General features: G+C 39.0%; 1 protein-coding gene across 5 annotated transcripts; it reads left to right on the top strand.

Annotated features, from left to right (window-relative positions):
• Window positions 1-171: 171 nt before the first annotated feature.
• Window positions 172-24,700, top strand: HMGCS1 (3-hydroxy-3-methylglutaryl-CoA synthase 1). 5 transcript variants are annotated; one of them, XM_015139973.3, is made up of 11 exons: window positions 229-285; window positions 6,070-6,128; window positions 14,812-15,269; window positions 15,651-15,776; window positions 16,629-16,793; window positions 17,888-18,053; window positions 18,885-19,055; window positions 19,578-19,684; window positions 21,103-21,228; window positions 21,441-21,604; window positions 22,878-24,700. In XM_015139973.3, the coding sequence occupies exons 3-11, from the start codon at window positions 14,822-14,824 to the stop codon at window positions 22,965-22,967; spliced, it is 1,563 nt and encodes a 520-aa protein (XP_014995459.1). In that variant the 5' UTR covers window positions 229-285; window positions 6,070-6,128; window positions 14,812-14,821; the 3' UTR covers window positions 22,968-24,700.
• The last annotated feature ends 1,246 nt before the right edge of the window (window positions 24,701-25,946 follow it).

Here is a 25,946-nt window from a genome sequence, read left to right as displayed (position 1 = left end):
CCCCGCCCCTTCCCCCCGCCCTTCCAGCCACGAGGGAAAATCCTAGCGAGTCACCGCCTCTAGTTTCCTTTTGATTGGTAGAAGCCGGACTAGGGGGCGGGCGCTACAGGGCAACTCTACTGGCCGTGATTGGCTGCTGGAGCCACCGTCCCGCCTCCCAGCGACTCTCGGCGGTGCCGGAGTCGGGTGGGTTGGCGGCTATAAAGCTGGTGGCGGAGGGGAGGCGCCGCGGACTGTTCTTTCGTGGCTCACTCCCTTTCCTCTGTTGCCTCTCGGTCACGCTTGGTGAGTGTCCGCGCGGTGGAGTAGAGCTAGGCTGCGGAGGTGCCGCGGGCGGGTGTGGGCTAGACGGAGGCGGTGTCCTTGACTAGGCCCGAAGGAGCTGGGGCTCTGGGTCAGGACGGAAGCGTGGACCTTGCCCGGGAGGATGGGGCACCGTGAGTGGGGCCGGGCGGGGGCTCCCTCGCCAGGGACCTGAGGCTGACCGTAGCGGATCTGAGAAGAGCCGAGGACACAGGCGAGTCGCGGAGGGGAGAACGCGAGAGGGCGTTGAGGTCTAGGTATTCTAACGACATAGGAATTGGAGGTGCCAGAGAGGCAGCTGTGACCGCCTAGAGGGAAGTGGGGGGTGTCAGGAGGGTAGAGAAGAGAGTTGGGCTGCCGAGGCGTTTCCAGAGCCTTGGTTAAGGGTGGACGCCAAAGGATGGGTAAGATCCTCTTTAGACAGGCTGGTAGGTTCGTAGGGGGTGTGTCCTGCTGCCACATATAGAGTTGATGGAAAGAAGGGAAGTGGGTAGAATTACTTTTCTTCCTCAGCTCAGGTGCAAGAAAGCGTTCACAACCGTGATTTAGACCTGGCTAAGTATTGGGGCTCAGTCTGTACTTGCTTCAAGTCGCATAGATCACTGCCTCCCGCCTTCGTGCCTCCGTATTTTTTTTATGTCTCCGTTTTAAAAAATAGGCTTCCTTGGTGTTCTGAAATCCCACATCTCCCTCCTGCTAATACCTTCAGGACTAGCTTTAGGTGATACAATGTAATGGGCAGGCACTCACAGAGTCCTCACACAAATAGGTTTTAGATTAAGCTAAGGATATTTCAAAGCAAGTATATGGAGTCTTTGAAAACGCACGTCCGGCCTGGACCAGTGGTAGAGAAATGATTATTCTGATCACTCTGGAGGAGGGATTTGGGGAACAGATAATGTGAGGTTGTGCTTGTTTGTCATGCTTTTCCCTGTGGCCTTAGCCTTAAGGCATCACTGGCTGCTTTCACCGCTCACCTCTGCTGCAGCTCCCCACCTTCCCGAGGATGATCTTGCCACCTGCTGCAGTAGGATGATGTGTTCTGGCTGCTGCTAACTAACATTTGCTCTGTTTCAGGCATGAATCATGAAAAACAATTGACAAGATAAACAACAAAATTAAGACAAATGGAAGTGCTCCTAGAGTTAACAGATTTTTCCTTCTGAGATGGGTTTTGGACTTTATTGCACAGATACTATTAGATGAGAGGCAGTTGAAAGTCCTTAACATTTTCCGTGTCAGTAGTTCTTTGCACTTGAGACACCTAAGCAGCTTGTGTTCTTTAAACTTTATTTTAAAATTTCAGTTATTTTTGTGTGGAGAAGGGAGCAGGGATAGCATACCTTATAGGAAGAGAGAAAGGCTTTCTTTGTGTCTACCTTTGTAGATATTTCTCACCTAAGTTTGTAAGTTTGCCCTTTATTCAACTGTAGTCTAGTTCAGCTCAATTCTAGTATAAACATCAGTAACCCCAGCGCTCAGAAGGTATGACGTATGCTGGGGGGAGGGAGTGTAAAAGGATATTTTATGTTTGGAGCCATAGACCACATCATTTGGGCCTTGTTGTAATTTTGTTTCTCATCTTAAATATTCCTCCAGATTGCTTTTACATCTTGTTTCTTTTAACTGTGGATTGATTTTGAGATTTTGACTTAGATAGCTTTTTTCAGAAGAAATAAATGCAAAAACCCCAGATATTGTTGTAACATGGGTTTCCTGGGTCCTCTAGAATCATTTAAAACCTGGTTGTATCTTCCAGAATCCAGAATTGGATATGAGATGTGGCTTGAGAAGTTTGTTTTGCTACATATCAAAATCTCCAATTAGTTTCCTTTAGAAAGGAATATAGCCTTATAATTTTATGCTGGGTTACTGTGGAACCAAATATCATAGAAGGATGTGTGATATTTTTGTTTTTCAAGAAGGTAGTATAGATTTAAAAGGCTGCGATACATATTACCTGTCCTAATGATAGTACTCTCTCTCTCTCTCTCTCTATATATATATATTTTTTTTTTTTTTTTTTTGAAGCAGAATCTCACTGTGTCACCCAAGCTGGAGTGCAGCGGGGTGATCTCAGCTCACTGCAACTTCCGCCTCCCAGGTTCAAGCAATTCTCCTGCCTTAGCCTCCCGAGTAGCTAGGACTACAGAACACCACACCTAGCTAATTTTTTTGTATTTTTAGGAGAGATGGGGCGTCACCATGTTGGTCAGACTGGTCTTGAACTCCTTACCTCAAATGATCCATCCGCCTCAGCCTCCCAAAGTGCTGGGATTACAGGCATGAGCCACTGCGCCTGCCTAGAGCTAGATTCTTAATCTCTTCATCCTAATGCGTGGTGTGTGTTGATGTTCACTTAGTGTCTGTCAACTGAGTGTAGTTACACCAGTAGAGGAGAGGCTACTCTTTGAAAGCTTGAAGTCTTGTCTTCATCTTTGCAGGGTTTGTGGTTGTGTGTGGGTGCATATGGGAATGATTGTAAGACCAACAAATGTTTTCTGATTCCATATGGGCTTCTTACATTGTTCACCTTGGAATCTGTGAACAATTGAAACCATTTGCCTTGAACCATAGCAGTAGAGAGCCAGTTTCTTTAAACTAGACACTATGGTGCTGCAGGTCATCTCAAAAGTGGTAATAGACTACTCTGGACACGCTGCCTATAGGGAGCCCTGCTCTGCAAGGAGCAGTAACAAATTAAAAAAAAAAAAAAAAAAGTGATAGCAGAAAGCACTTACTACTGAGGGCTGCTACAAGTATTAAATCGAAAAGATTTGTCCTCTAGTAGTTATAACTCCAAATTCAGCCACTGAAAAATACAGCAATTGAGTACCTTTACTTCAAGATCTCAAAGGGATTTCAAAAAATCAAAATATATAGCCCCTCTCCCAATAGAAGTGTAGGAATCCTGTATGGGTAAGAAGACTGCCCATAACTAGTTTTCCATAGAGAGTAGGCTATGTAGACTTGGGTATGAATGACCTACCTCTGTAGAAGTACAGGTCCCTGATTAGAAAACTTATTTTCTGTGTGATTTATCAAGGAAACCTTCCAGGAAGAGGTGACTTAGAACAGGGCCTTGAAAATGAGTAGAATCTCTGATAGGCAGACCTCCTCCTGGGAGGAGGCAGGAATGTCCATGCTTTTTACTTGGAGAACTATACCAGAGTGTACAGGTTTGAGCAAGTCTTTCTTTTTTTTTTTTTTTTTTTTTTTTTTTGAGACGGAGTCTCGCTCTGTCGCCCAGACTGGAGTGCAGTGGCCGGATCTCAGCTCACTGCAAGCTCCGCCTCCCGGGTTTACGCTATTCTCCTGCCTCAGCCTCCCGAGTAGCTGGGACTACAGGCGCCAGCCACCTCGCCCGGCTAGTTTTTTGTATTTTTTAGTAGAGACGGGGTTTCACCGTGTTAGCCAGGATGGTCTCGATCTCCTGACCTCGTGATCCGCCCGTCTCGGCCTCCCAAAGTGCTGGGATTACAGGCTTGAGCCACCGCGCCCGGCCTGAGCAAGTCTTTCTTAACATTAGTTTTTACTTGCTTGCTCCTAAGGAGGAAAGGTTGCCAACTTGTTCTTAATTTCCTAGATTTATCTCCTGTAACAATGAGAAAGATCAACAGGTAACTGTTTATGTTTTATAGTTTATATACTAAAATGTGTAGGTGATGAACTTCTCCAACCACTTGTTTGAATCAAGGCTAAGGAGGGAGCCAGAAGGAAGTATTCAGAACCCTGAGTAAACTCCAGAAGAAACCATCATTGCATAAATCTGATTGGCCCTAGACAATTCTTATCATTCTTGTGTTTTAGTCTTTGCCTGACTCAAAGTGCCTATATTTTATCCCAGGAGTCTACACACCTGCTTTGTGGTAACCTGCCCAGCTACTTGCCCTTCATTAACTGCTTCTTGACCCATGTTGATTCCCTCTGTCACTTACTCTGAAAAGACCTGTTAGAAATAAGCTTGTGATCTGCTTGAGACTTTGGCAATACTGGTTTAGCCAGAATGGAGAAATCCTTAAGTAGCACAGCAGTTCTTTCTGAATCTTCTATTTGTTTCTTCTTTGTTCTCTGTGTCTCTCCCACCTAACCTCCCTTTCCAATTTAAGTAATCAAAATAGAAAGAGGAGCCCAGGCAAGGTGGCTCATGCCTATAATCCCAGCACTTTGGGAGGCCAAAGTGGGTGAATTGCTTTAGCCCAGGAGTTGGAAAACAGCCTGGGCAACATGGTAAAATCCCATCTCTACAAAAAATACAAAAATCAGCTGTGTATCGTGGTATGCACCTGTAGACCCAGCTACTTGGGGGGCTGAGACAGGAGGATCACTTGAGCCTGGGAGGTCAAGGTCATAGTGAGCAGTGACCATGCCACTGCCTTCCAGTCTGGGTGACAGAGAGACGCCCTGTCTCAAAAAAAAAAAAAAAAAAATTGAGGGAATATAGGCAGTTCAAGGAAAATTTCCTTGTCACAAGCAGTGTCAAATGCATATACATACATGAACATCAAGAAGAAGTATCATTTAAGTAGTCTTAACATGGAGAAGGAATCATGTTTTTCGAGAACTGGTCTCTGTGGTCTGCTTAATTTGCAGAAGACAAAGGCATAATTTGAGATAATAAAGGACAAAAGATAGGTTATTTTCTCAAAGTATATATAATACTGTAGAGACATTTTTGGAATATTGTAGTAGTCTTTGCCTACAAAACTTAAGATCTATTTCTTTTCACGGGGCAGTGGGGGTAGGTGGGTAGTAAACTTAGTCAATGAAGTATGACTGTGAGGAGCTCTTAAATTATGTAATTATGTAAATAAAGTAAAGCTTTACTAAATACTAATAACATCCGAATGTAGTCACCAGTGAATTCATTAAGGGCAGATGCTAAATTTGCCAGTAATTAAATAGAGAGCAGAGGAAATGGTGTATGCTGTGTTAAACACAGAAGCTGTCATCTCAAGTAACAGTCTTTCAAAACAGATGGACTGAAGAATATGTTCCAGTCACTTTCGAAAATTATTTCTACTTAATTTACATAATAATGTTTAATGGTCCTGTGTCTAAATGCTTAATTTTTTAACATAAGCACTAAGGGGGAAAATCACTTTCTAAAAGGTTTGGAGGGTGAAGGTGGCAGTGTTGAAAATGATTAGATCTTGCTAGAAAAAATAACCTTTGTATAAGAACTAAGGTAATATTCAGTGTATTAGTGCTTTATGTTACAAAGTGTCTTCATGTATGTTACCATCTCAGCAGTCCTTCACAATGATCTGGGGAGGGCAACTGTATTAGCTTCATTTTATCGATGAGGAAACTGAGGTCCAAAATTGGTGCCAAAGCCACAATCTCTTATATGCAATGCAGGCTCTTGACTGCATAGATCTCTTTACTCTAGGAGTTTGCTAACTCATTACAACTTGTTTATATTCCTTTCCTCCAGTTCTTGAAAACCTTGGTTTAAAGCCTCAATTGGTGACATGGGCTTCTTATTTCCTTGAGGTTTTTTGTTTTTCCTTCCCACAATAGTGATCTTCTTATATCCATTTATTACCAGGACTGAACCTATCACTAAAAGGGCTAAGAAAACAGGGGAAAATGTGTTATAAGCTTTAAGTATGATTTTTTCTAAGCAAATGTCAAATTCTATTCTGCATAATGTAGTTGGATAAGGAATTGCTTATCTTAACTCACTTTGAGTTGGATTCATTAGTATTTGAATTTGGGTAGTGATTTGTAACTTTAAAAGCAGTTCTTATTTGAAATTCCTAGTGTCCGAAGGAGGAAACAGTGACAGACCTGGAGACTACAGTTCTCTATCCTTCACACAGGTATGGCATCCTGTCATGCTACTTAAGGAAAGTATTCCTCTCTAATGGAAGGAAGAAATTTTGGTATCCTAGAGCGAATAACAATTTGTTTGTGCCATATGTTCTTAAAACCCCTTTTAGGGTTCTGCCTTATCTTTAAAATTTTGTTAATGCTGTAATGCTTCAGGAGACTAATTTTGTGTTTATTAGACTAATGTTTAAAATCTAGAAACAAATTTTAAAAATTAGTGTTCACTCATAAGAGAAAAATTGCATATAATAAAATGTAACTACATGAACTACTTAATCAGAAACAATCAGAGGTAAGCATGTCTGCCAGTAATGCTTTTTAAATTACAGCCTCAAAAGATATGTATCTGGGCTGCGGATGAATGTTTAAAATTATGTGAGAATGGGCCAGGCGCAGTGGCTCACGTCTGTAATCCCAGCACTTTGGGAGGCTGAGGTGGGCGGATCACCTGAGGTCAGGAATTCAAGACCAGCCTGGCCAACATGGTAAAACCCCGTCTCTACTAAAAATGCAAAAAAATTAGCCGGGCATGGTGGCAGGTGCCTATAATTCAAGCAGCCTGGGAGGCTGAGGCAAGAAAATCGCTTGAACCCAGGAGTCGGAGGTTGCAGTGAGCCGAGACTGCGCCACGGCACTCCAGCCTGGGCAAGAGTGGGACTCTGTCTCAAAAAAGAAAAAATTATGTGAGAATGGACAGTAATTGCAAATGTATTTCAACTGGTAATCTAATTATTTGCAGCCATTGCTTTCTCATATTGCCAGGGAGTGCTTCTCTTACGATTCTGCTTTTTTTGTATTTCAAGATTATGATTTCCTATGGATGTTAATGACGTTAGATTAGAAGTCTAGTGCAATTTCATTTATTCAACATTAGCATCTACCATATGCCAAACAGTGGGCTGGGTACCAGGGACACAAAAATGAAAAAAGCACAGTTCCTGCTCTCCAAAAGCTCCTTGTTTAATGCAGAGAGGCTAAGCCTAAATAGTAGAAGAGAAACTTGGCAGAGTTATTGAATTTTCCTTATCTGAAATGCTTGGGACCAGCACCATTAAATATTTTGGATTTTTCTGAATCATGGAATATTTGAGAAAACATACCAGTTGAGCACCCCTAATCCGAAAATCCAAAATCCAAAATATTCCAATGAGCATTTCCTTTGAGCATCATGTTGGTGCTCAGAGAGTTTCAGATTTTGGAGCATTTCAGATTTTGCATTTTTGTATTAGGAATGCTCAACCTGCAGCATCTTGACAATGGTTAGATATGCAGTTTGGAAAGAACTGTTGGCCTATGATAGAGAAGAGAGCAGAGGCAGAGCTCAATTAGGAGGGACTGATGCTGAAGTCTTTCCCCAACACAGCCATTGAGGAGCTAGATTAGGACTTCCCTTACACCAGTATCATCAGCTAGTTTCCCTCCCCTTTTTCTCCCCTTTCCAGTTCTCTTTCATTTCCAGATTTATTCTCAGAATAACTATATAGGTCTTTTATGTATTGTAGACAGGAAGCATTCAGAAAACATTAACAAGGCTTCCTTATCTTGCTTTACTGACTCTGGAAATAGGGTATGGAGTTTCTTTTGTCCACCAGAGGGAGTGAGCCCTCACTTAAATGAGACTTGTTTAAGACTTTAGTCGTCTCTTGGTACTGCTTTGTTGGAAAACTTGAAAGGTTTACAAAATTCTCTGAAAGTTGCCTTTTCTCTCCTTTTTTAAGGATGGAATTTTTTTAAAAATGCATATATTTTATTATAATTACAGAGTCTTCATTATTCTCCTTAGACTTATTTTATGGTGAATATAGTACTCTGAAAAATAATAAAATGCATTATCTGCAAAAAATTAAAAACATATGTAAGTTTTTTAACCCTCAGATTTTTAAAACTATATTCTACTTAGAAAATTTTTGTGATTTGTCTCTTTTTTTTAAATTAAAAAAAAATTTTTTTTTTTTGAGATGGAGTCACACTCTGTGATCCAGGCTGGAGTGCAGTGGTGCGATCTTAGCTCACTGCAACCTCCGTCTCCTGGGTTCAAGCCTTCCTGCCTCAGCCTTCCAAGTAGCTGGGATTACAGATGCCCGCCACCATACCCAGTGAATTTTTGTATTTTTAGTAGAGACGGAGTTTCACCATTTTGGCCAGGCTGGTCTTGAACTCCTGACCTCAAGTGATCTGCCCACCTAGGCCTTCCAAAGTGCTGGGATTATAGGCATATGCCATCACACCCGGCCTCTTTATTCTTAAATAGTGAATTAACCAAAATATTCTATTCTCTGATAGGGTAAAGAGTGAATACCATAATGTGAGCACCTCAGACCTATAGCTAGTCTTTTTTTCACCTAATTTATACCTAGCTATATCTAGCCTATTCCAGAGAGCATTTGAAAGGACAATGTAAGAGCACATCCTCAATAGGATAGTTAAAAGTAACATTTGCTGGGCACGGTGGCTCACGCCTGCAATCCCAGTACTTTGGGAGGCCGAGGCAGGTGGATCACTTGAGGTCAGGAGTTTGAGACCAGCCTGAACAACATGGTGAAACCCCATCTCTATTAAAAATACAAAATCAGCTGGGTGTGGTGGCACCCACCTGTAATCCCAGCTACTTGGGAGGCTGAGGCAGTAGAATCGCTTGAACCTGGGAGGCGCAGGTTGCAGTGAGCTGAGATCATACCGTTTCACTCCAGCCTGGGCAACAAGAGCAAAATTCCGTCTCAAAAAAAAAAGTAACATTTGAAACCAGAAACAATTTTCTGTTCTTCTAAATGTCATGAAAGCAGTTATTTCTCTGTATTAATTTTCCTGTCAACTTACTCTCTTTTCTCAATTTGAACCAAAGGCTAAATATTTCAGATTAGATGGCTTTTTACCAAGAACATAATGGAAAAAAACATTGGCTGTCAGAAACCCTCAGAGGATGAGTAATATTGACTGAGTTGGACAATGTAAAAATGATTTTTTCCATCAAGGTCAGAATTGTGATTCACTTTCCATTTGATGTATGTGCGTTATTTTAGTTAACCTACATTTTTTGTTTGTTTGTTTGTTTTCAAATGAAACAAGTCATGTAGTTAATGTAGGACATTTAGGAGTCATAGAGTTGTACCTTATTTTAGGAGTATTATAATACAAAGAATTGATCAGTGCTCATCAGACTATGACAAATACAGATTAATTCTGAAATTGAAGCCTTGCATTATAGCTTTGTTTTATAGAGAATTGTACAAGCATTATAAGGATAATTAAATATGTTGCCAGTGTTGCTGCGTGATGCTCTTAAAAAACTAAACTGAATTTATTAGTGAGTACAAGTATATTGCAAACTGGTTTATACCTTCAAAACGGTATATTACCTGTTCATTTTATTTCCAATAGTGTTAAAAACAACTGAGCCAGGCAAGGAAGACCATACTGTCTTCAGCACGTTTAAAGCAGTTTGAAGAGTTGAAAATAATCTAAAGGGTAGCCTTGTGGGAAAGGCTGGGAAGGTGGTTACTCCTACTTCAGTGACTTAAGAGATCATAAGTAGCAGCTTATATGCCTATGGACTAGTCTTTTTCTGGTAACAGTAGTTGTAGAGCACTTTCTTGTGGACTATCCGGTATCTTATTTTACTATAAACTTAGAATTCATGCCTAGTGGCATATTAGACAGCCCTTTTATATTTTCGTTTCAACTTCAGCAAAGTGGGAACCAACTTTATCAAAAAATTGATGGGAAAAGTTTGTTGAGGCTCAGAGTGAGGATAGATGTAGAGCATTTCAAGCACCTCATATCGAGAAAATCAGTAGTCTTCCATCTGAGTTGTAGACACAGGAAAGGAGTTGAAGATGAATGGAGTAGGAATGTAAAAGCCTTATCTTTATCCTCCCAGCTTTAGGTTTTAACAAGAATGAACTTCCCTTAGTCTTTCTTTATGCTCCTGTCCCTGAATGTTGGTGATGACATTGTTTTTCCTGTATTGAATACAGAAATATGGCCAGTACTTTAAGAATTAAGAGGATATAATTGGGAAGTAGATTGTTGTGTTTAGGGGTTTTCCTTTCCATTGTGGAATTGAGTAGCAGCAGTATATATACTATGTCTGGTAAAATGGGCCATACAGTAGTCTAAGACATGAGAAGACCTTAAGGAACTTGGACGTAGTTGAGGTGACCAGACCATTTAATCTGCTTAGGTGCCACAGCAAAATACCATAGAGTAGGTGTTTTAAACAGCAGGTATTTATGATCTCATAGGTCTTTAGTCTGGAAGTCAGAGTGCCAGCGTGGTTGGTTCCCGATGACGGCTCTTCTGGATTGCAAGTGGCTATGTCCTCACATGGCACAGAGAGAGTATGAGAGCATGAGCAAACTCTTGTGGTACCTTCTTATAAGGGCGCTGATCTCATCATGAGGGCCCATCCTCATGACCTCATCTAAACCTGATTATTTTCCAAAGGCCCCATCTCCAAATGCCATCACATTGAGAGTTAAGGCTTCAACATATGAATTTGGTGGGGAAATACAGACATTCAGTCCATAATATAGGCAGATATTTGGGAAGTAACACAGTTGAAGCACTGAATGCTGTATTTTGTACTATCTGAAGAATCTGGGATATAATAAATTTAAGATGCTTCATTACCAATTAAATTAAGATACAATGCTTTTTTGATTACTTAGAATGTTTTAAAGAGCTCTATTAGAGTTAGACATAGATTTTTGTCATGTGTCACTTGCATATTCAATAAGATGGAAAACACATAAAGAATTGCTAAATTTCACATATTTAGAGTCTGCCTTCTGAATTGTTTTTGGAGTCAGAGTTATTAATACCTGTAATTTTCCATTAAACATCCTCTGTGCGGCCAAGAGAATTGGTGATGTAGCATTCCTTTCAAGAGCCCAAAAAAGAATGGGAAGGTTATGGTGCTGACCTTCAGCTTCGCGATTATGCAAAGCCAGCCTACTTTGACTCCTGCTTAGGGATTCACCACCTTCTACTTCCTTCCCAGTCTGTTTGGTTCCTAGAGGGTGAAATGAGTGCTCCAGTATCATATCTGAGAATTTCTTTCAGGCTGTTGACTGTCAGCTGCAAATGTCATGCTGGCAGTTTTGTTATTTTCCCATGTGTAAGCAATGACAGCATCATAATTGGCTTCTGTCTGATAGCAATTGTAAGAGGAATCCCAATTTCTGAAATGTTACCCAAGAAAGTGACTTTTAATTGACGAAGTATGATGGTGTAGAAGGACAGGCAAGAAATGCAAAAGGTAATTTAGAAAGGTTTCATGGGTAAAATGTGACCTATGTGATCTAGGGCTATAAAGGATTTCAATAAGCAGAAGCACGAGGTGGGTTGTTGAAGAAAGCACTAAATTTTTTGGATAAAGAATATAATAATTTGAGAGCAAAGAGTAGAGGGAGGATTATGTAGGTAAATAGTTGTAAGATGGGGAAAGATTGGGTAGTATTTAGCATTTATCCTTGATTGTTGACTTTAGTATAGTTCTCTTTGTGTGTTTTCTAGTATAAATTGCATACATGAAAGTTAAGAATCTTGTGTTAAGTCCCATATAAGAAGGAAGTAGATAGGAAGACCAAACTGGAAAAATGTATGGAGGTGTTTGTGAAATGACAGGAATGAAAGCAGCTTGTCTGAGCCTGATCTCTTCACTTCCTCAGTGGTGGTTCTGAGCGCTGATGTGGCTGAACTCCACTTACCAGGGAAAAGGGCATAAAGGAAACAGGGTTTGTGTGGAAGAAGTGGGGTAGAATAAAGTGGAGAGGGTCTCTGTTCATTTAGTGTATCTGGCAGTGTGCTTGTCAAGTGATAAAACACTTGAGAATAGAAATTTGGAATTCATTCTATACATTTTCTTCTTTCCCTAACATTTAGTCAGTTACAGTTTCTGCTAGTTCTTTTGCTTTTTCCATATTTTTGGAGGCTGTTCCTCTTCACTCCACATATAGTAATTGCTCTAGTTCATGGCCCATGTCTTATCTGGACTGCCATGTCAGCTTCCTAACTCAACCATTCACAGCACCAGTGACTGTAAAACAGCGTTAGTGATGATAAAACAGTGGCTGTCAAACTTTTTTGACTGTGGCCCCCAGTAAAAAAACTACGCTTTGTATTGCAACTTATGTATACTTTATGTATGTATGAATAATTTAAACAAAAGGTTGATTCAAGAAAAATCTTTACGTTTACCCTGTGCCATACAATTCTATATCTTGTATTCTTTTCTGTTTCATTTTTTTAAATGTGTGCTTGCCATCCACTAAATCGATTCCGGAGTTGGAAAAACACTGACCTGACAACTAATATCACCATGTTATTCCTTTTTTAAAACTCTCTGATGGCTTCTTACTATCTTCATGATAAATTTGAAGCCTTCAACATCAGTATACCAGAACCTTCATGACCTAACCCTTACCTAGTTATCCTAATCTATTATTTACCTGATCTACTCACTGGGGCTCATGTTTCATTCCAATAGACAAATAAAGCTTTTTGTAATTCCTTGTAGTCTGCCTTTCTTCATGCTGTCCACTCTGTTGAAAATCTACTACCCTCCATTTCTTCAGTACGTTACTGCTTACTCCTGCTCATTCCTGGGGCTCAAGTCAGGCCCCTATAACCAGGATGATTTTCCTAACACTCCTTGCCCTACCACCAGGCTGGGTTAGGTAGTTGTCCATTATATAATGTGGCTCTCAATGTTGTTACCTGTTTATTATTATGTGTTTTTCTCTTATTATCCCATAAAATAGTGAATATTTGAGAGGATAAGGAAGTCTCCCATTAAACATCCATAATGTTTAGCATGTAACATGTTGATATTGTTTGGATGAATGAAAAAAAAGAAACAAAAACAATTCTTCTGTTTGGAAGGGAGACACAACTGGTATCTCTTAAGCCTTTTTTTTTTTTTTTCTTTTTCCCTCTACAGACAAGGTCTCACTGTCACCCAGTGGTGCAATCACAGCTCACTACACCCTTGTACTCCTGGGCTCAAGTGATCCTCCTGCCTCAGCCTCCCTAGTAGCTGGGACTACAGACATGCACCACCATGCTCAGCTCATTTAAAAAAAAAATTTGTAGAGACAAGGTCTTGCTGTGTTGCCTAGGCTGGTCTTGAACTCCTGGGCTCAAGTAATCCTCCTGCCTCAGCCTCCCATTTGCACCTGGCCCCTTAAGACCTTTAATTGCAGAGTGGCAGAGGACAAATGACATAAATATAGGATTTGGCTTTCATTTTTAAGTATCAAATTAGTGGTGGGTTGACAAGTGATACAGAATGTTCATGAATCAGTTCAGCCCAGGTAACTCATAAACCAAGACCTTTGGGTCAATGAAATTCTGCCACGTAAGTGGCACCATCCAGTGATGTCATACCAAAAAAGGAAATTGAGTTGTAGAATTTTAAGTTTTAGGATTCTTTTCTCTAAAACTGAGGAGGTGTGCCACTCTTCAGAGCCTCACAACTACATTTCATTGGTTCTTATGCCATCTGGGTTCTGGTTAGAGGGCTGATGGAAGTACTCAAGAAAGATTAGAAGGTGGGAAGAAGGTACCTGTCTTGTTCTTGTCAGTGGCGGCAGCAACAGTGGGACTTTGGGTCTCTGGGTTCCATCTCAGCAGCAGAGGTGCTAGTACTGTAGCTCTAGCAGCTTCAGCAGGAGTACAGGCTCATGGGATCTGAAAACCACCTTTCCCACTTTGTTCTTCCAGCCCAGCCAACAAGTTTGTAGCTATTTCCCTGCATTAAAACTCCCCTCTGTTTGAAATATCTGGAGTAATTTTTCTTTTCCTGACTGATACAACCTGTTGAAGAAGCTGAAGCTCTGATAGGTTAAGTGCCCAACAATGGTCTTGTATAGCTAGCAATTTTTGTTACTATTTGTAAGTAAATCTAGACACCACTTTTTAGTCCCTTTTTTAAAAAAGAGGACTGGTTTATCTATGATGAATAAATTATGTATGTATGTATTTATTTATTTATTTTTGGGACGGAATCTCACTTTGTCACCAAGGCTGGAGTGCAGTGGTGAGATCTCGGCTAACTGCAAGCCCCTCCTCCTGGGTTCACACCATTCTTCTGCCTCAGCCTCCCAAGTAGCTGGGACTACAGGCGCCTGCCACCACGCCCGGCTAATTTTTTTGTATTTTTAGTAGAGACGGAGTTTCACTGTGTTAGCCAGGGTGGTCTTGATCTCCTGACCTCATGATCCGCCCGCCAAGGCCTCCCAAAGTGCTGGGATTACAGGCATGAGCCACCATGCCAGCCTGATTTATTTAAACTTTCAGGTAGTCAGGTAATTCTGATTTGTCAGCCGTATTTCTAAATTGTCATTGTATTTTATCTTACAGTTCTTTACAATGTAGAAAATCTTATTTGAGTGTTGTTTACCTCTAATAATCATGTTTTAAATCTAGAGATGCCCAATTTTGAATAAAATGAAAGCCTTTCTAAAAGACTATAATTTTAAATGATAATATTCCATTTGTATAATTGCTACTTCACATGTACACAATTGACTGCCCTAAATACTAAACTTAAAGAAACTAAACTAATACTTCAGATGATTGCTAAACTCTTAATATCTATTTCTCAATTTCAAACTTGAAAACCAGCAACTTATAACCTAATACAATGTTTTTTTCTGTTTCTCCTTTCTAAAGCTCTTTCACCATGCCTGGATCGCTTCCTTTGAATGCGGAAGCTTGCTGGCCAAAAGATGTGGGAATTGTTGCCCTTGAGATCTATTTTCCTTCTCAATATGTTGATCAAGCAGAGTTGGAAAAATATGATGGTGTAGATGCTGGAAAGTATACCATTGGCTTGGGCCAGGCCAAGATGGGCTTCTGCACAGATAGAGAAGATATTAACTCTCTTTGCATGACTGTGGTTCAGAATCTTATGGAGAGAAATAACCTTTCCTATGATTGCATTGGGCGACTAGAAGTTGGAACAGAGACAATCATCGACAAATCAAAGTCAGTGAAGACTAATTTGATGCAGCTGTTTGAAGAGTCTGGGAATACCGATATAGAAGGAATTGACACAACTAATGCATGCTATGGAGGCACAGCTGCTGTCTTCAATGCTGTTAACTGGATTGAATCCAGCTCTTGGGATGGTATGTTACATGCCTATTCCCCTCGTCCCCCAAAATTTTTTTCTGAGATTCAGTAGACCCAAATGACACTTTAGTTAATGCAATATGCAAACTTCTGTAATTTATACTTGTGTGGCTATATTAAGAAAGATATTATACCTGTCTGTTGTTATCTGAATTGTGAATTGGTTATCTTATCTTGTAGGACAAATGGTCTATTCAAAATTTAGTCAGATAGATGACAGAGCCTTGGCAGATGAATTAAAAAAAAAAATTAGAGCATTTCTTTCTTTATCAAAGATGGGAAAAGCATATTCTGGGGGAAATATAACAGACTTCAGTTTCCATGTGTGGTTATAGTGTTGAATTCCTTCTTGTGAAATAACAAAAAATATTTTTCAGGACGGTATGCCCTGGTAGTTGCGGGAGATATTGCTGTATATGCCACAGGAAATGCTAGACCTACAGGTGGAGTTGGAGCAGTAGCTCTGCTAATTGGGCCAAATGCTCCTTTAATTTTTGAACGAGGTAAGTGCTTGGGAAAGCATTTTTGGTTTTTTTTAGCACAGTATGCTGAGAAAGTTGAAAATAGAAATAGGAGCTGTCACTTACTTAATGGTCATTAAATGCAGGTACTACTTGCTAAGAGCTTTATGTGTGTTACTGTATTTATGTTTTTGTTTTTGTTTTTTTTTTTTTTGAGATGGAGTTTCGCTCTTGTTGCCCAAGCTGGAGTGTAATGGCATGATCTCAGCTCACTGCAACCTGTGCCCCCAGGTTCAAGTGATTATCCTGCCTCAGCCTCCTGAGTAGCTGGGATTACAGGCACACGCCACCATGCCTGGCTAATTTTTTGTATTTTTAGTAACAGGGTTTCACCATGTTAGCCAGGCTGGTATGGAACTCCTGACCTCAGGTGATCTGCTCCCCTCAACCTCCCAAAGTGCTGGGATTACAGGCATGAGCCACCGTCCCCGGCCCGTATTTAATTTTTATAGCAGTTTTATGAGGTAGGTGGTGTCATCCCCACTTTACAGAGAAGTGGGTTAATGTAGGGTTTAAGTGATAACTTAAATAGTAACTTGCTCATAGTCAGTGGCAAGTGTAATTTGTCTTCAGTGTAGTATAGTAACTGTGATCTCTGTTAAGATTTATGAAACTGGCTTGAAAAGTTGTATACCAAAGGAGTCTTAGGACTGTCCATGGATACTGTTATGTATCATTTCACTTATATTGGCTTCACCTTGTGATTTCTCTACTGTAAGTGGTGAGAATTGATCAGATAGTTAAGGAAAGTCCTTAGATAATTCAATATACTTACTAGCATACAGACATCAAGAAGCAGAAATATATAGACATCTTCCTTTTTGGTTCCAATAGGGCTTCGTGGGACACATATGCAACATGCCTATGATTTTTACAAGCCTGATATGCTATCTGAATATCCTATAGTAGATGGAAAACTCTCCATACAGTGCTACCTCAGTGCATTAGACCGCTGCTATTCTGTCTACTGCAAAAAGATCCGTGCCCAGTGGCAGAAAGGTAAGTTTTACCCATTTTCCTTGGTTTTGGGATCAGTTGAGAGCAGTGTAATGTACCAGTTGAGAGCAGTGTAAGGTATCTTTAGTAAGCAACTACTTTGTGGGCTTTCTTCATTTAATGTCCTTTTACCATTAATTCCTCATTCACCAAACAGCATTTTCCCGTAGTTTCTGGGAAAGTGTAATTTACTAGAAGAGGTAAACTTTGAAACTGAAGTATATCTCTGCAAAAATATTCAGGTCGGTTTACCCCTTGCAAGAAAATCAAAGTGGAGTAAAAGAAGGTAACTTGAATTTTGTTTTTTTGAGAGAGTTATTTTAAGAAGGTTTTGGACTACAGTTGTCATTCAGGGAAAACTAATGAAAATGAATTACTAAAGTGATCTTCCCCCAAAAATAATCTCTTTGCACTTGACCTGTGAATTTGTATTTGTTTTTTTACCGTTGTCATTAATCTAGACATTTGTTGAGGCACTGAAAGAACAGTATTTGAGTTAATCCTAACACATTATTACATAAAGTATACTTTTTCTATAGTCCAGCTTTGCTTTTTAGAGGTTATGAGAAAGGGTTAAAAATCATATTCAATGAAAATATCAGTGAATTCAGTGGCTCTGGATAAGAATCATTCTTGCAGTATACATTAACAGAAAGGTGGTTTTCTAACTTTTTATTAGGACCCACAGTAAGAAGTACATGTTACATTGTATGTGTATGCCAGACTGAAACAAAAATGTCGTGACATTACTTACCCTTGCTGCAAGTTATACAGTTTGCTATTTTTCTACTGTATTTTGTTTTTTAAAATACTCTTCTACTAAAAAAAAAAATTCTGAATCCTGACCCACTAAATTGATTATGTAACCTGCTAGTATGTATGACTCTTAAATTTGAAAATTAGTGACATGGTATATATTGTTTCATCTTTGAGTGTCTTTTTAAATGTACATTTTAAGGTATAGAGAGGTTTCATTATACAGTATATTTGTGGTTGCTGTTTAAACATATAAAAATATCCTAGCCTTATTCTAAAGTCAAACTTTAAGATTTCATGGCTTATATGAATTTAATAGTTTCCTTGGACTTCTCTTTCAGAGGGAAATGATAAAGATTTTACCTTGAATGATTTTGGCTTCATGATCTTTCACTCACCATATTGTAAACTGGTTCAGAAATCTCTAGCTCGGATGTTGTTGAATGACTTCCTTAATGACCAGAATAGAGATAAAAATAGTATCTATAGTGGCCTGGAAGCCTTTGGGTAAGAGGAGCTCTTATGAGTTTTTTCCTTCTATATTATAGCATTTTTAATATCTGTTAAGCTGTTATTTGTACAGACTGAGAAATTGAGAGTCAGAAGGATCTTAGAAGTCATCTGGTCTAATCTGTGTGTCTCAATCAGTGAAGAATCTAAGTCCAGAGAGGTGGTAGCTTTCATGCACAAATTCTTTAGACATTTCTATTCAGATTTTCTGATTTCTTTCTTTCAGCTGCATTCATGTTGTCATGATAAAATAACTGCACAAGGGCCTATATTCACTACAGCAGCCTCTTAACTCCTTGCCTCTCTCAGCACCTCTGCCCCCATGTCCTTTTCCATCCTGCACACTGCCACAGATGAAGTCAGCTTTTGTACTCCACCTGCCTTTTTCTCACTTTAGGCTCCCTAGCATGCTATGCGTGTTCAACTCATTCTGTTTCTCCCCGTGTCTCTTGTGTGTCCTTTCTCTATCTGATAAAATTATCCGTGACTTTTAAAACTTGGCTCCTGTAATACCATGACTTTTCTAACTAAATAAATATTATTGTGGACTTGAAATAGTATTCTATTCACTGCCAATAAAGCTACAGCAGTTCTATTAACCTATTCAAATCAAACAGTCTTAACTTGCTTATGAAAACTTTTGAGAAAAAGAACCATATATGTACAACTGTTATGATTTCTATAGCAATTAGATTGCTGCTACTTGGCTTTTAATAAATGGGAAAACAATTATATACACTTAAAGATTTGAATCCTAATTAGGCTGTTGTTTAGAGTAATAAAAACATAGGCTTTGAACACTGTAAAACTGTAAAATAAATCTTTCAGGGATGTTAAATTAGAAGACACCTACTTTGATAGAGATGTGGAGAAAGCATTTATGAAGGCTAGCTCTGAACTCTTCAGTCAAAAAACAAAGGCATCTTTACTTGTATCAAATCAAAATGGAAATATGTACACATCTTCAGTATATGGTTCCCTTGCATCTGTTCTAGCACAGTAAGTATAAATTTCACCTACTACTTAACTCCCCTTATTTGGTAGATGTTAGATTTCTAAGACCAAATCTGGTGTCAAGCATGTTGGTGGTAGATCACAGAAAATTTTATCTTGAGGCTCTCTAATCTGCTATTGTCCATTGACTTGAAGGATGTATGGGTTGAGGCTACAGTTCTTCCAGAAGTATTTGTTAATTTCATACCGGCTTTCCTGGCTCCATGGTTTTTTTTGTTCTTGACCTACAGTTGAACTACAAATACCTGGTTAATGAAGTAACTTGTTTTGTGGCATGACTTTCACAAGCTCTGTCATTGCCCACAAGATGAAAACTCACATGCTGCAATATTAAAACTAAGTTAGATTCCCTACTGTAATATTAACACTTTGAGTTATATCTTTAAAACTTTAAGTTAGATTCTACTTTAACTTATAGCCTGAATTTTTATTGCTACTTGTATAGCTTCCCACGCGTTGTAGCTTTGGATCAGTTAAACTTCTTAACTATTGTTACACCCTATATAGGTACTCACCTCAGCAATTAGCAGGGAAGAGAATTGGAGTGTTTTCTTATGGTTCTGGTTTGGCTGCCACTCTGTACTCTCTTAAAGTCACACAAGATGCTACACCAGGTAAGGGCTAAATCTTTCAAAAATAATGTATTATGAACTGAGGCCGGGCACAGTGGCTCAAACCCATAATCCCAGCACTTTGGGAGGCCAAGGCGGGCAGATCACCTGAGGTCAGGAGTTCAAGACCAGTCTGGCCAACATGGTGAAACCCCATCTCTACTAAAAATACAAAAAATTAGCCAGGTGAGGTGGTGCATACCTATAGTCCCAGCTACTCGGGAGGCTGAAGTAGCAGAATCGCTTCAATCCAGGAGAGCGAGGTTGTGGTGAGCTGAGATCGCACTACTGTGCTCCAGCCTGGGTGATAGAGCAAGACTCTGTCTCAAAAAAAAAAAAAAAAAAAAAAGAATGTATTGAAAACTACTCTGGGGAAGTTGATTTTGCAGGCTTCTGCAGGCTTCTCAAGTGAGCACCTGAATCTGTCCTACAGATCATTACAATATTTTAGTCTTCATTACTTCTTCAATAGGTTTTTACTCTCTGCCCTAAAAATCTACCTTATCCAAAAAAAAAAAAAAAATTCTACTTTTTTTTTTTTTTTTTTTTGAGACGGAGTCTCGCTCTGTCGCCCAGGCTGGAGTGCTGTGGCCGGATCTCAGCTCACTGCAAGCTCCGCCTCCCGGGTTCCCACCATTCTCCTGCCTCAGCCTCCCGAGTAGCTGGGACTACAGGCACCCGCCACCTCGCCTGGCTAGTTTTTTGTATTTTTTTAGTAGAGACGGGGTTTCACCGTGTTAGCCAGGATGGTCTCGATCTCCTGACCTCGTGATCCGCCCGTCTCGGCCTCCCAAAGTGCTGGGATTACAGGCTTGAGCCACCGCGCCCGGCCAAAAAAATTCTACTTTATCTGGATAAAGGATAGGACTAAGTTATCTAATTTTTATAGGCTTATGGTCTTGGCTATATTTAAGGTCACGTTTGTGCTTTCCCTGAGCAGCAATGAGCAAAAATGTAGAGATAAACTGATGAAAACTTGACATAACTTTTTAAAATTATACCATGGGCCAGGTGCAATGGCTCACACCTATAATCCTAACACTTCAGGAGGCTGAGGTGAGAGGATTGCTTGAGGCCAGATGTTCAAGGCCAGCCTCAGCAACATAGTGAGACTCCATCTGTATAAAAAATAATAATAATAAAATAATTATACCATGAATTAATTGTAGAAAAGTTATTTATAGTTTCAAATTGTACCTGTTTCCTAACTTGTCTAGTGGTGGATACTCAATAATAGATTTCCAGTCTGAGATCATAGGAGATTTGTCAAATAGGTATCTTATCTTTTAACTAATCAATAGCCAGTAGTTTTAACAAAAATGAAAAGTTGTTTTATCTCATTTGGCAACATTTTACTTAGGCTTCTTTTGGACATGATTTTTTTTTAAGTCTTTTAATGTTGGAATTATTTACTATTTTAGGGTCTGCTCTTGATAAAATAACAGCAAGTTTATGTGATCTTAAATCAAGACTTGATTCAAGAACTTGTGTGGCACCAGATGTCTTCGCTGAAAACATGAAGCTCAGAGAGGACACCCATCATTTGGGTAAAAATATTAAATGTTCTTTAACCCAAAGCTTATTTGGAGGGCTGATATCATTAAGGATGCTACATATAAGATAAGGATGTCAAGACTTTACTCAGTACTAATCTGATGTCAGTGAAAATTATTGGGATATATGAAACTTATCTTTAGTTTTATTACCAGATGACTTGTATATCATAACTAATTGTAGATATTCTCTCCCTTTCCTTTAGTCAACTATATTCCCCAGGGTTCAATAGATTCACTCTTTGAAGGAACATGGTACTTAGTTAGGGTGGATGAAAAGCACAGAAGAACTTACGCTCGGCGTCCCACTCCAAATGATGACACTTTGGATGAAGGAGTAGGACTTGTGCATTCAAACACAGCAACTGAGGTAAGTAAAAGAGTTCCTATCTCCGTATCTTAGGGTTTAGGAGACCTAACTGGGATTTAGCAACTTAAATAAATGTCAGTAAAGAAGAGTAATTCATAGTAAGGGCTCTGGGAGTAGATTCTAGCTGTACTATTTCCAATTGTATAAAGTGCTTTGCATTTGAATTATTAATATTTTAAGAATATACAGTAAAGGCCGGGTGCGGTGGCTTATGCCTGTAATCCCAGCACTTTGGGAGGCTGAGGCAGGCGGATCATGAGGTCAGGAGATCAAGACCATTCTGGCCAACATGGTGAAACCCTGTCTCTACTAAAAATACAAAAATTAGCTGGGCTTAGTGGCATATGCCTATAACCCCAGCTACTCAGGAGGCTGAGTCAGGAGAATCGCTTGAACCAGGAGTCAGAGGTTGCAGTGAGCTGAGATCACACCATTGCACTCCAGCCTGGCGACAGAGCAAGATTCCATCTCAAAAAAAAAAAAAAAAAAAAAGAAAGAAAGAAAAAGAATATGCAGTAAATAACTAGGTTTTATTAAGGATACCAGGATTTAAAGGAAGACGGCTGTGGAGAGAAGGTTCATTTGTGCTGTGTGTCTTGGTGAGAGATGGAGTAGAGGGACAAGGATCCTTTCACATCTCATCCTAGATCATGGTCAAAATCTGTCCTCACATTGTCAAGAAGTAACAATCATAGCTATAATTTGAATTCCTGTTACACACTAGGCACTTTACTTACGTTTTCTTATTTAATCCTTACAACAACCTCCTTGAAGTTTATAAATGATACTGTCCTCCCTTTAGAGATGAGCCTCCAAGAGGTTACATTACTTGCCCAGGATTATAGCTAGTAAGTGTTGAAGCTAGGTTGTAAACTAAGGACTTTATAACCTTGAAACTACTTATTTATCTGCTTATTACAAGTTTGGTAAATGGATAGTTTGCTTCCTGCTATTATGCAAATTAGGTAGCAAGTCAAAACACCAGTGTTTGAGTTGCAAATACAAGATGTAACAAGTAAAATACTGTATGTGGTGGGTCTCTGTGGCAGGCTTCCTCTCTCCCCTTATATGGATAATTGTATACTAAATTCACCACAAGGTGAAAAATTGATATTTAGTTCCCTTCTTGAAAAGTTATATAGAATATATATTTAGCATAAACTTCTCCAGAGTTGTCCTTTATTAAGTTTCTTTACAGAAACTTTAATTGGTGCCATGATTCTTGGGGGGGAAAGAATCATAAGAGCCATCAACTTTTTTCCTTTCATTTTAGCATATTCCAAGCCCTGCCAAGAAAGTGCCAAGACTCCCTGCCACAGCAGCAGAACCTGAAGCAGCTGTCATTAGTAACGGGGAACATTAAGATGCTCTATGAGGTGCAAGACTTCAGGGTGGGGGTGGGCATGGGGTGGGAGGATGGGAACGGTTGGAGGAATGGGATATCTGGGGATAATTTTAAAGGATTACGTGTTACGTAAATTTTTATGTGACTGACATGGAGCCTGGATCACTATCGTGTACTTGGGAAAGTCTTTTTGCTCAATTTGCTGACATACTTCCTGTTGTGGTCTGGCCAATGCCAAATGTACTCGAATGATGTTAAGGGCTCTGTAAAACTTCATACCTCTTTGGCCATTCGTATGCATGATGTTTGGTTTTTAAACATGGTATAATGAATTGTGTACTTCTGTCAGAAGAAAGCAGAGGTACTAATCTCCAGTTAAGAATTTTTTTAACATGTAAGAATTTTGTACTTTGAACAACAAGATTACAGCAAGTACCTGTGGTTTTTGAAAAACATTTCTAGCTTGGGGAATGTGACCACATTCCCCAGTGTGGTAAAATTGGGGTAAAATGTGATATGCATAAACCCTTTGAAAATAGCAAGACAAACATGCCCTTTTTCTAAAATGGATAAATCCTAAAGAGGAAGAAAAAAGTTGGGACAATAAAACACTGGCTCTGGAATCTGGAATGTTAAGTCCAGGCCAGCAGTGACAAAAGTTATTGTAATGACCTCTGAACAGAGAAACACTGCCATTGAACAGGCTTCTGGTATAGAAAACATGGTACCTTCAGGAGCTGTGAATATAACTCTAGTTGTGCCCCTGAATCAGTTCATGGTAGATTATGCTGAACAACAGTGAGATGTTATTGGAGGTGTGGATGAGGAAGTTTGTTGTTGCAGTCCTTCTTTGCACCTTATTTTAAAGAATAAATGAAACATTTTTCTGGTTATCTTTTTAAAAATTTAAAGTGGAAGGGAAGAATAGAGGCAAGGCATTATTAGCTTACTTCTGATGCTTCAGTGTTATAAATTCAACATATAGGCTGACAACCTAAATTCATGGTATAACACAGCTCTTTTCCTTTTTTTTTTTTTTCTGTATCTGTTCAATGAAAATAAGGTACAACACAAGTTTTTACCTAGTCTGACTAGAAGTATTCCACTTCAAGGTCTGAAGTAGTACTTTTACCTTAAAAAAAAAAAAAAAAAAAAAAAAGACGACAACAAACAAAAACTGTCACACAGGATGGATAAGAAGATTGGTTAAACAGTTTTGTGTAGATCTTTTTGGTGCTGAACTATGACATGAGCCTTATAGATTGTAAAATAGAGATAGTTGGAACTAATGTACAGAACTAAATTTTTTAAACTTTATTTGCTGTTAAATTCTGTGAAGTTTCAGTTATCTAAAATAAACATACACAAATATGAAATGTAATGTTTCAGATTGCAAGGTAATATGTAATGTAGTGTTTGTAAGATACTCTTGTCTAATATTAACTAGTAGTATTTTGATTTGTACAGTCATAATTTGTTAAAATGACTTCATTTAACATTCACTGATAGAGATTAATAATGTAAGTTCTGATTTAAAGAATGGTGGGAAAATGGTGCATGTAATACTTTTGCAACTGTTGGGGAGATCGGTATGTTTTGAAAAGAGTAATTTAACTTTTGGGTGCCAGGAAATGGGTTTTCTCAAAGTTCATTGCCGGCAATGGGCAGGCCTGCAAATACTGGCACAGAGCATTAATCATACACCTTATTAACGGTGAGGTGAATAACTTTGAAATAAAGTTTTAAAGAAATATTTCAGATACTTGAGTATTCTTTTTCACTCTTGAACTAACAACTTAGGCAAGAAATCAGCTACTATTCTATTTTTAAATATGGGCATTAATTTCATTTCAGTTCATTCACTCATTCCATTCATTTATCATTTCACAAACATTTGAAATCCTAATATAAGCAAGGTGCTCTGTTTAAGGCAGAAATTTAAAAATGTACAAGATGTATGGTCTTCTCTTTAAGGAGCTTTTCATCTAGAATGGAGGAATTTACACTGATAATTATTCTTACACTTGAAACAAATAAATTAACTCTCAAATTGGGTGGCAAGCATGTATAGACTTTGCTATAAATATTTATGAAATGAGTTACTGTTTTCCTTAAAAAAAGCTAGGACTCAGGGCTGACAATCAAAGAAGAGAAAATTTGGTGGTGAACATAGAACTGCCCACTACCAGCTAGAGCCTCCAACCTAAAAGTCCCATGTTGCTAGAGATCCCCAGGGGTTTTGTAGAGGGAATCCCTGCATGGGTAGTAATTTTGGATTAGATGATCTCTAAGAGCACTATCAACTCTTAGGGTTCTATGAATTAGGACATAAACCAAATTATATATTTTCTTATACTGATCAGCTCATATTTTATCATCATGTCATGTCTGGCTTTCATACTTAGTAATAATTTACTTTCTAGGTCGTTTAGAGGCTAGTGTTCTCTAAGGTCACTTCTGCTTGCAAATTCTAGGATATTATTTAGTATGGCTTTAAGAGTTCAGTCTTTCACCCTCTCCTTTATGGAATGTGTGTTTCCTCTATTTGTGCACTTAACTTTTTGTCCTAAGTTTTTATTTTTATGGATACTAATGAATAAGTTTGAGATTGACACTAGACCTAAGCAGATGCAGCCACTTTCTGTCCTCTTGTGACACAGTTGAAACACTTTATCTCTTGTCTGCTGTTTGGAGTGTCCTGAAAGAAACACTGAAGTGGAAGTCAATAGAGCAAGGGTAACAGGATCTTTAAATAATTTAAAGCTGTCTAATCTTGACATAAAAGTGAACCCTTTCTTTTAAGATTTCTAGCAACTGCTCTTAAGTCATAGGTTCCTCATTTTTTCTCTACTGGTGGTGGGAGAAAATAGTTGATCTGTGATTTTTGTTTTCATCTCCCCAAATTATGTTATAAGGGCAGTAATTTGATGCTGAAGATTATGATTAGAAATCCTCAGATGGTTTATATATTGGGGCTTTATCTTTTAATAATAAAAA

Source organism: Macaca mulatta, chromosome 6 (genome assembly GCF_049350105.2).
Source record: "Macaca mulatta isolate MMU2019108-1 chromosome 6, T2T-MMU8v2.0, whole genome shotgun sequence".
NCBI lineage: Eukaryota > Metazoa > Chordata > Mammalia > Primates > Cercopithecidae > Macaca > Macaca mulatta.
This window is presented reverse-complemented; position numbering and strand designations above follow the sequence as displayed.

What these genes read in the sequence shown, in the direction of transcription:
- HMGCS1 (XM_015139973.3), top strand. Translation starts at nt 14,822, where the DNA reads ATGCCTGGATCGCTTCCTTTGAATGCGGAAGCTTGCTGGCCAAAAGAT. An exon ending in CACACAAGATGCTACACCAG is followed by an intron (nt 19,685 to 21,102) that starts GTAAGGGCTAAA and finishes TTACTATTTTAG; the next exon opens with GGTCTGCTCTTGATAAAATA. An exon ending in ATTCAAACACAGCAACTGAG is followed by an intron (nt 21,605 to 22,877) that starts GTAAGTAAAAGA and finishes CTTTCATTTTAG; the next exon opens with CATATTCCAAGCCCTGCCAA.